Source organism: Papaver somniferum, chromosome 11 (genome assembly GCF_003573695.1).
Source record: "Papaver somniferum cultivar HN1 chromosome 11, ASM357369v1, whole genome shotgun sequence".
Taxonomy (NCBI): Eukaryota; Viridiplantae; Streptophyta; class Magnoliopsida; order Ranunculales; family Papaveraceae; genus Papaver; species Papaver somniferum.
The window spans coordinates 81416112-81427515 of NC_039368.1; the positions used below are offsets into that span (position 1 = coordinate 81416112).

Below are 11404 nucleotides of genomic sequence, written 5' to 3' on the forward strand. Positions count from 1 at the left end.
AAAAGTCATGATGTGTCAACAAAAAAAATGTCATGGTGCGTCGAAACCAAAAAAAAAAGTCATGGTGATGGGTGCAACGTCCGTCCATACTAAAATTATAACGGAGATTGTAACGTTCGTCCGTACTAAAATTTCATGGACGTTAAATGCTGACTCACGAAATAGCCGGTTTAAAATTTTAATATCTGGTAACGGCTAGTTTCCTTTTTCTATCCCTCTTGAATTAAATTAAGCCACTCTCTCTTTCCAAACAAACATAAAAGGAAAAATAAAATCCCATCGGAGTCTATCTCAATTTCAATTCTTTCTCTGTTGTTTCTTCTTCCCCAATTCTCTCCTCCTTCAAGATTTGTAGGGGTTTCAACTTCAACTTACACAGAGAAAGAAAGAAGGAAACTTTCACCAAATCAAAAGGTTCTGAATCTGATTAGTTCTCTGCTAATTTATAACAATCAATCTCAGAATTCAACTAGTTCTACTAGTCTATTTTTATATTTTCTCAATCTATTCTTCTTCTTCTTCTCCTATAAGAAGCGTGATTGAAGATTTCTACATACAGAGAGAAAGAAAGTTGGATCATCAAAGAGTCTGATTAGTTCTACTGCTTTATTTCTATCTATCTATAACAAAGTAAGCACCTTTATCTAATTTGGGAATGAGGGTTTTAATTTATTTGTACTGATAATTACTCTAAATGTCGAATTTAGTAGTTTTAATTCTTGATTTCCAGTTTTTAATTTATTTGTATTGATTTTTTTTCCCCAAATTGAAAATTAGGGTTCTAATTTAGTTCTACTGTGAATTGCTTTCAGATTGATTAGGAAAGTGTTTTCTCTGATATACCCTACCTCATCCAAATTGGGAGTTAGGGTTTCAGTTTATTTGTACTGCGAATTACTCATAATTTTTGATTCTTGTATATGGGGTAGTTGGTTCTACACTGGGTCTAGTTCTAACTATGGTTGATTCTTGATGAACAGGTACTGTAATCTTATATATATTCTTATTCAAAATGAATGATCTTATGACCAAATCATTCGCAAACTATGTTGATCTAAAGAAAGCAGCATTGAAAGATTTAGAAGCTGGTCCTGATTTTGATAATGTTGAGATGTCTGGAAATCCTCAAATGGATCCCAACTTTAGTGACTTCTTAGCTGAAGCAGAGAAAGTGAAAGAGGAGATGTCTTTGATTAGAGAAATATTGGGTACAATTCAGGAAGCCCATGAGGAGAGCAAGTCCTTGCACAAATCTGATGCTCTCAAGGCTGTTAGACACCGCATCAATACTGATATCTTGAATGTTTTGAAGAAGGCGAAGATTATTCGGTCTCGCATTGAGGATCTGGACAGGGCTACTATTGCTAATCGAAGGTTGTCAGGTTATGCAGCTGGAACTCCTCTTGACAGAGCAAGAACTTCAGTTACAAATGGTCTTAGGCAGAAGTTGAAAGTGTTGATGATGGAATTCCAGGATTTGAGACAGAAAATTATGTCTGAGCATAAAGACACAGTTGGGAGACGTTATTTCACGGTTACCGGAGAGTACCCAGAGGAGGAAGTGATTGAGAAGATCATATCTAACAATGGTGGAGAGGATTTCTTGCAGAGAGCAGTTCAAGAGCATGGAAAAGGGAAAGTCCTTGAAACTGTTGTGGAGATCAAAGACAGGCATGAGGCTGCTAAAGAGATTGAAAAGAGTCTATTGGAGCTTCACCAAGTGTTCTTGGATATGGCAGTGATGGTAGAAGCTCAAGGTGACCAGATTGATAACATTGAGCACCATGTCACTAACGCTGCACAGTACGTGAAGGACGGCAGCAAGGAGCTTCACCAGGCCAAGGGTTATCAGAGAAGCAGCAGAAAGTGTATGTGCATCGGTTTGGTATTACTTCTCATCCTTATCCTTGTCATCGTTATCCCCATTATCACCAGTTTCAAGAGCTCATAGGAGTCTACTTGTACTGCTGTAAAAATGAAGAAATCTACAGTTCAATATGTTTTAGGTTTGTTTTCTTAACTATGTCTGGAGTTGTGCTCAAGCTCCTTGCAGAAAAGGAATTAGAAGAAGAGTTCTTTCAAGCCTTTGTTCCGAGGCATTGTATCAATTTCAATTAATGAATGTCATTCAATTTGTTCTTTCTTACATTCTTATTGTTAGCAATCAGATCACAAAACATCTTATGTTTTCCTGTTCCGCACCGGTTTGCTCAACTAGTTTTTTGGATTGAGATTGCTTTCACTCAGTATGTGTGCCTTGTAAATATTGAATAGCCTGTGAGTGCTGGAGTAATTCTAATGACAGAAATAGTGTTTTCCATTTTAGTAGTAAGTCTGGAGATACTGGCACCAGTATGAGCCTCTAAAGCATGAATTAGGGGGCTTGGCAACTTGTTCATAAGGATTGCAGGACAACTGCATAAGAATATCAGTCCACATAGACATAACTGGATTCAACCTTATTTATGAACCTGTTGGTGCCAGTATATTCAATCGGAGAGGTATGCTTGTCAAAGGGAATTTTTGCTAGAGAATGTGTTGCTGAATTAGCATCTCGATCTCTTGATATACTCGAAGTAAATTGGTTTATTTCCAAATTCTCTGATCTGGAGGATTCGCCACCTAATTCTCTAAGGATAAGAAGGTTTATTGTTGAAAATGTTTACCAGAGACTGCGCATCCCCCTAGAGAATAGTCTATGTATTCTCTCCAAGAAGGAAAGCTTCAGCTTTTACTCCACTGTCACTCGAGCAGCTCTGACATTCAGCGTTGTACTGCTGTATAAACGAAAAGATAATTTGTTGTGTTTTATGTATGTTTCTTTTCCAGTAATTCATTTTCTTTGTTTTCCTGTGCTCAAGCTCCTTACATTATATGAATTAGAAGTGTTCTTTTGAATATTTGTTCTGAGGGGATTGTATCAACTGGAATTGATGAATGTCATTCAATCTGCTCCTTGTTACAGTCTTATTGTTAGCTATCAATCAGTATGTAGGTGCTTTAATGAGAGAAATAATTTTGCGCTTTTAGTTTTGACTCCATGGAGTAAGCACAATTGTTTTCTGGCGCCAGTAAGCAGGAGCCACTAAGCATGTAGTGGTGAGGTCTCATAACAGCATTACCCTTGGGAAAATTACATTTTAATGAAGGAATTGTTGAAAAAGCTCTTACTGCAGATTTTTTTTTATGCTGTACAGTCCAAGGCCATTCAACAAGTGGAGGCAACACCAACAAGGAGGTCTCTAAGTTAGTTCAAATGTTCCCATCGATATGAACTGAATCTACTCAAAGCATTTTGGTTTATGTCTTATTTGAATTAGTTGACAAGCATTTTGGTTTATATTAGAGAATCAAACGACCTATCTTAGCATTTGGCTGTCAGGTGTATCCTTTTGTTTTTCATTGCCTTGGCCTCTCTGAAGCTCAGTGTCTCAGTTGGTTTGTTGAATAGAAGAACCGAACTCTCAAGTGATTTTGTTTTCTTACCTTTTTCTTTTTGTTGAATAGATTATGCCATGAAAGTGTTTGATGTCGATTATAATTTCTTGATCATGTATATATAGAAAAAATGCAATTTAGAATTCATTCTCCCAAGTGAGACGCTAACTCAGATCCAAACAACACAAGCAAAAGTCACAAAACACAAAACAACGAAAGGTGAGTATCAATAAAAAATTTGCTGAAAACCGACAATTCTTGAATTTTGGCAACAATTTGTGATTGATGTTAGTATTTTTTTTAAGAAAACAACTCTCTTACTATTCAAGTCTGCAATTCTTGATTGAATTGCATTTAAGAAAAACAACTCTCTTACTATTCCTAACCCAACAAGGCAGGAGTCGCAGGACTAGCAATGGAGAATTGTTAAAACAATTCACCCCAAACCAAAAAGCAAAAAATTTGGCCTGAGGACCGACACTGCTGCCGGGCATGCGCAACGCGCACGCACTTGCACATCTGGTCGCTTGGCATTCCCGCAGGAAGCGAACTCTCTTGTTAAGCTACAAATCCTGGTGTTGGTGGTCCTGTGGTATATAAACCAAAGAGAAATCAGTAAGGGCAATTCCTATGGGCATTAGATAACTAAGCGCGCGTCCGAGGGAAAAACGCTGGAGTCTGCGATAAAAGCGTCGGCGTTGGTAAGCCAAGCGCTGGCGTCCGAAGCTTCGACGCGGCGTCCTAACATATGACACCGGCGTTTGTAGAAAAATCGCCAACGGGTTTTTTTTTAAATTCAAAATTCATTTTTTACCTCTATAAATTACCATCGAATTCAAACAATTCACTCACACCAAAATTCACTTCTCTTGATTTTTCTCTTCTAAAATTTAATTCTCAATGGCTGAAAAGGCGATCACACTTTTTTGCGATGCAAAACTTGAAGATGTTGTTTATAAGATATGTGGGAGTTTTAAAAAGATTGAAAATTGTAAGAGGGAAGTGCAAGTTTTTGAAGTTTCTCCAAGAAAATGTTCCGCTAAAAGGCAAAGAAGAGTTCCAGTTTTGAAAGTTAACAATAAAAAATTCAAAAACAAAGATGAAACTGTCAAAGAGCGCGTTGAATGGAAAATACGTCAAATGAAGATAAACATGAGGCCAAAACTTGTACTTGATTTTTATTGAAGTTTTTATTATTGACTAATAAGTTTATATCTTGTAAAAGAATTGGCAGTAATATCAATAAATGAAAATGTTTATATTTTAAAATAGATTTTCATTTCAGATTAAGTGAAATTTATTACAATTTATTAAACTTGCAAACAACATCAAACTACATTTTAATAAACCACAACAAAAACATCAAACTACATCAAATCCAGCGACATTCTCTCTGTAAAGTTCATAGCATTCAAAATGCCTAAACTCTCTCCCGCTTTCTTCGATAAACTTGGTCTGAGCGATGGTTTCCAATTCTTCGTTGGATAATCCAGAATTGCTACGATGAACCATCCACAATACTTTCGTATAACGTTTGACTTCATTAGTTATGAATGCAATTCTTAGTTCTAGGCTCTTACTGTTTCTTATGGCTTCGTTCCGCGATGCTACAAAATGTCCCAATACTCTTTCCCAGAAATTGTCATTGTTCATTGGTCTCTCCATACGATGTAACCAACATCGAACAAGAGCAACATCTTCTTCCATTGTAAATTCCGGCAGCGGTATTCGAGTGCAGTAATGATGTGCTTGAGATGGACCATCTTTTAGAATTCAGAAACACGCTTCGTAACGAAAAGGCTTACGGTGAGCTTCCTCCCAATTATCAAGAGATGTTTGGATCACTTCATCTTCAGTTACACCGCTGAACTTTTCTCGATCAATTTCTATTAACGGAGCAAGAAATGGCTGGACTGTAAGCCTAATAGATTGAAAACGAGCACGCAATCGACGAGCGGTTTCCTGGGTTTCCCGTCAATGAGACGAACATTGAAAAACGTTCTCCCAAAAATAATTGTCATGAGAAATAACAACACCAGTGATTACCTTATGAAAGAAATATGCTTTGCATAGAGTTATATCCTCTTCTTGAGTAAACTTGGGACCACGATTTCTAACAGACATTTCTGCTAAGGAGGAGAGATGTAGGAAAAAAGAAGAAGAAGAAGAAGATGTGATTTTGGAGATAGGAGGAATGAAATTTATAGGTTGAGAAAGAAAAGTTTGTCGTTTGAAATGGAGATTTAGCAGTTGGCGTTCAAAGTAAAATCGCCCGCGACTTTCCTTTGAACGCCCGTTCGAATTACCAACGCCTATTTTCTATATAAATACATCACTAGGTTTTATTCTAAACCAAACCAACCGATTTATTTCTCATCATCCACCATGTTTTATAAAAGCAAAGCGAAACAAATATTATGTGTCGAAGCAAAAGAGGTTTGCCCATTATGTTTCATGGATAACCACAGTCTTATGCAATGTCCTTGGATGTATTCAAAGTGTCCGCAGGAAGGTTGTTCACGCATCAGAATGGTGATTGAATCACAACCGGAAAAGCTCAGGTATTTGCAATGTCAAGACCCCAATTGTCCGGAGGAACCATATATGCTAGATGATGCTATGAAGATTAAAAGAAGAAGAAGAAGAAGAAGAAGAAAAAAAGATTGTAACACTCTGCAAAAACTTTAAACTTAAAGCCAAATTGAAGAAGGAGTTATTACACTGCAAGCATTGTGGATATGGAGATCACGAATACAAACATTGTCCACAGAGAATCAGTTCATACTCAAAGCCCGGTTGCAGGACTTTTATGCATTTGAGGACTTCTTCTGAAGAAGACACATATGGAAGGCATTTCTGGGAATATCCCATGTGTTTTTTGGTGGAGTGGGATGATTGAAGTTGTAGGACAAATCGATTCAGTATGGTATTATGTTATTACGATTATCTTCACATTTGCACGTCAGTAATTTAAATTTTTCCTGGATTAAAAATTTCACCATCAATAAATTAACATCATAAATAAAAACGTACTGCATTGAACAACCACATCATACATGAAAATAAAAGAAATAAATATATTAGATTAAAACAACTACTACATAGGCGTCCTAATTCTCAGTGGGTGGTGGAATTTCTAGAGTAGGGGATCGTATCTGTTGAGCAACCTAAGAATGTTGAAACAGGCATGGAAATCGAAAGGACGACCTCTATGAGATACTTGCCACAAAGCTAGAGTTCTGGGTTCCACTTCATGTTCGACTTCACCGTTGAGCTTATTTTTGTGATTCTCCATTAGTAAAGCCATGAACTCCAATACATGGCTACTAATTGAACTAAAACGATGCGATACTCTGTGAGAATCACGCTCATAAATGTTCCATGTTTCAGCGGTGAACATTCTGAAAACTTTCTCCCAGAAAGTCAACGTCGATACGGGTACATTACGAAAGAAAGCATCTTGTTGAGTGAATCTAACAGAATAAACTCTGGGAGGCATTTTTGTAGATGCTTTGAGAGTGAAGAATGTGTGAATTTGGAGTTGAAATGAGGAGTATTTATAGAATTCAGAAAATTGTAGCCGTTGGATCACAAGAGTTTTCATCTGTTCAGGTGGAGCAGTTGGCGTTTTTGGGTCTGACGCTGGCGATTCTAATAAGCATGCTGGCTCTATACCTGCTAACGCGCGTTCAACATTCAAACGCTGGCATTTTCCTTACTGACGCCAGCGTTGCTAGACATGACGCTCGTCATTTCCACAGACGCGCGCTGGTTCCACCGACTCGATGTTCAAACCAACAAATCTGATAGTTTGAACATCCATTTTTCATATTTGTTCATTCCATAGTGGGAGCAAAATGAACAAACTCCAGGTTTGTTCATTCCATAGGAATTGCTCTAACCTACAAGATGTGGGACTAAATGTTATAAGCAAAACAAAACACCACAAAAATTTTAAACCTTATCTGTCTCTTTTAATTAAGTCGGAATTTTATAAACACCCCTACTATCTATGGATCCTGCACAAGTACCCTTACGAGTCTTTACATATACCCCTAATGGCATAATTGAAACTATGAACAGAAAAATGATTCACATAATCTCAACTTTAACCTTTACATCTTATACTTCCACTTCTTCTTTATTTCTCACTCGAGAAAAACCAATGAAACTCTATCACTCATCTGCATCTCCGTCGTCACCACCATCTCCATCTCCGTCGCCACCATAACCAACGCCGCCACCACCAACATCGTCTCCATCGCCATCATCATCATCTCAGAGAATTATCACTATCTCTCTTCTCTTTCTCTCCGGCAATCACCACCAATAACAACAAACCCATCGATCCACCTCCAATTCCACCACCACCTCAAAATCCACCAATTCTTTCACCATATCCATCAACAATTCTCCCTTTCTGTCACCTATTTGTGAATCAAATCCTGAAATCTGAATATAAAAATCATCTAGAGCAGCGGTCCATCTTCTTCTTCGTTGAAGATTCAGGTGAGATCCCAATGTTAGGTGTTGATTTCTGGTATTGATATCATTTTAAACTAAATTTCCAATGATAAACGATTTCAATATCAAATTCAGAGTGATCGATTTGCAACTCAATTAAAAATTCTAAAAGAAGATTTGAACTAAGTTTATCTTAATTGTAGATGTATGGAGTTGGATAATGAGTTTCCTGGGATTTGTAATACGAGTTCTGAATCGGTAAGCATAGTAAAAACATCGATGATCTTCGTTTGGGTGAGTTGTTGATTACAATGGTTATGTTGAATGATAATGTTATTCATTTCATGGATTCTGTTGAATGATAATATTCATTGGGTCATATTTTACAATGGTTATGATTTTGGGTTTGGTGTAACTTATTTCTTATTTTCGATTTAGTTGGTGATGGAAGAGGTGGAATTGGTGGAGTCTTAAGTTGGTGGGATTGGTAAAGTTGATGGAATAAGGTGTTGGGGTGAAGTTTGGGTGTGGTGAAGGTTGTGGAATTCGAGTTGGAGGCGATTTTTGTTACTGTAAATATCGTTCGCTGTGGTGGACTTGGCAGTCGCGGAGAAGTCGGAAGGTAATGCCCGTGGAAACGGATGATTAGGTGGTGGATTAGAGGTACTTATGTTGTGGTGGTGGTGGTGAGAGGTGGAGAGGGGTATTTTCCGGTGATTCGAGTAGGAGGCAGTATAAGTGCGCTTGTGATGTATCTGTCAAATGTTTAATTTGTCAAATATATGCAGCATTTGCACAGGTTAAGGCAGCAGCCTAAGATTCACAATAAAGGTACTTTAGTTATGATTCTTTTATAGTTTTAGTAAATTTAAGTTTGGGAGTTTAGAAGTTCAAATGAATGAGTGTGATAAAAATGGAGAAAGGAGAGAATGGGTTTGTTTTATTTTGTATGAAAATGATGCAAAGTGAGTGAAAGAAAGAGAGACAAAACGAATAGTTAGTAAAGTTGATTGTCATCAACTATGGTTGCATTAGTTAATGGTGTTGTTGGCAATATTGGATTACAGGTGACTTAGTGTATTTGAGTAGTGGGTTTTGGATGGGATAATGAACTGACATGTACAAGACATGGTTTGTGTAAAAACCATTAATATATTACTGTACCAGCTCTTGTTTATGAGAGTTTTTTTTTCGGATTTTTCGCATTTTGATTCAGTAATGTGGCTGAAAATTTTCTAGGGTAAAAACCATTAATATTAAGCCTATATTGCTGATTTCTTGATTTACGATCGAAGCGGATGATCAGATCAAACGTAGGATCTAGGTGATGGAAATCGATAGCATCTTGACAGAAGTCTGGCTATCCTCAAAATACGGACTTGTGCAACCCTAAGTGCAACCTATATTATCATTCACCTCACAAGTATAAAACTTGTGGCATCACAAAGTTGAGACGAAAAGAACTTATTGATTACTATCTATCTTGTTCAAGTGATAAATCAACAATCGAAGAAGATCAGGATACTCAAGTTATCAAGATAAAAGATAACTGGATATGGATTCTCGAACCCCATGAAGTCTTTGATAGTCGCTAAACCCCTAAAAGGGTTTCTGGAGAGGACGACTCTAGATACAACTAGGACACACCAAAAAGTAGTGTCAGTATTCAAAGATCTCGGTTGCCAAGAGTTCCCCTATTATAGACTTTCAAAGCATAGGTTGCTTTATATTTAAGCTAATATAGCTTTGGAACCAAGCAAACAATATTCACCGTTAGATGAAAACTTAGAATCTTATTCATATAAACAAGATATACACTCTGGTTAGGTAAACCATAACCGAACCATGTACAAAGACTATGTTCAACATGGTTAGCAGAATCTAGCCGGCTTGAACTTAAAAGCTTAACACTCATTTCCATGAGCACAAAGACATTGATCTTGAGTCACAATCATGTGATCAAGTAAGTCTAGTGTTAATTAGAGAATTGATAAAATGAAAATCATCTCGTAGAAACATTTTAAACGTATTTGGACATATTCGACATAATTTGTAAATGCACAAAGTACAAATACATGAATCGTTCGTGAATCGGCTGAGTCATGGTACGCGGACCGGTTTGCAAACTTATGAGCAAAACCGAGTTCCGGAGTTGACAGAACTTTTCAGTTCATGTACTGGTTTGCAGATTTAGGTGCAAAACTGAGTTCCGGATTTCGCAGAACTTTTCAGTTTGCGAACTGGTTTGGAAACCTTAAGACTTTACCGGTTCTGGAGTTCACATAACCTTTTTAGTTTGCGTACCGGTTTGGGTACTAAGCTGGTTCAAGAACATAGAACTGTATTGGTTCGCATACCAGTTTGGATACGTAAACCCGGATCCCTTACCACAGTTCCAAAATGGTTTGTATACGAGTATACATGCCTATCCGGATCAAGAAACAAACAGATTGTCCCATGATGTACATACGAATATGCGTATCACACAAACCTGCAAGTCGATATATAGATATCCAGCTACGTGTACGAATACATGTAATACAGCTTCAGACATATAACAGTTACCTCAGTTTATAAGACTAATAACACTACCTTGTATTCCGAATATAGTAGTTCTATATTTCTCTAAATCAATTCGAAACGTTCTCGAATAACACCAATGGCATATATCACTGTTCCAGGCTAATTTTGAATGATAAACTTGAATCATGATTTGGTTTCGTACAATAAATTGTGAAAAAGCGGGGGTCTAACAACCACACCCAATATTTCGCTTAGCAATCTATGTGAAATAACTCCAATATACTTTCAAGATAATCAACTAGACAGTCAGACTCAATCTTAAGAAAAGTATATCCAAGAGTTATATCTCAATTTCTCAATTCAATCTGCAATCAAACAAGTAGGAATTTGCGAGCCCGATTGAATATAAGAAATAACTTGGACGATATCAAAAACCAATATCCAAGAGTCAATCAATTTAATCAACAACCCAAAGGTCGGATTCAAAAATTGATTGAACTTACGCACAACCTGTGATATTTCAATTATATAAACAAATATAATCCGGAAAAGAAATTACACAGACACCAGAAATTTTGTTAACGAGGAAACCGAAAATGCAGAAAAACCCCGAGACCTAGTCCAGAATAAACACATATTGATTATAAGTTGTTACACCAATTTCCTACTACCTATTCGGACTAGATGTAATGCATGCTTCAGCTGTATTCAAGCACTTGTAGAACTCCTAGCATAACACCGATTCTCTTTAGGAATTATTCTCGTAAATCTTCTAGGAGAACACAAAATCTCTTTATAAGTTATTCTCGAAAATCTTTTGGCAGAACAGAGTTCTCTTTAGAAGCACTCTCAAAAATATTCTAGCAGAATGTTAGTTCTCTTTAGAAGAAGCAATAACACCGTTGATACTTTTGGATATTTTGTTTTCATAAAACACCGGTTTGATTTCCCTTTAGATGTGAATCAAGGTTTTGGAAAT

At 36.9% G+C, this 11404-nt stretch overlaps 1 protein-coding gene across 1 annotated transcript; it reads left to right on the top strand.

The window, feature by feature from the left end:
• The first annotated feature begins 306 nt into the window (after positions 1-306).
• LOC113323147 (syntaxin-related protein KNOLLE-like) lies at positions 307-1968 on the top strand. Its single transcript, XM_026571413.1, has 2 exons — positions 307-630; positions 981-1968. The coding sequence occupies exon 2, from the start codon at positions 1013-1015 to the stop codon at positions 1949-1951; it is 939 nt and encodes a 312-aa protein (XP_026427198.1). The 5' UTR covers positions 307-630; positions 981-1012; the 3' UTR covers positions 1952-1968.
• Positions 1969-11404: the final 9436 nt, after the last annotated feature.

Coding starts and splice junctions, on each gene's coding strand:
- LOC113323147 (XM_026571413.1), top strand. CDS start 1,013: ATGAATGATCTTATGACCAAATCATTCGCAAACTATGTTGATCTAAAG.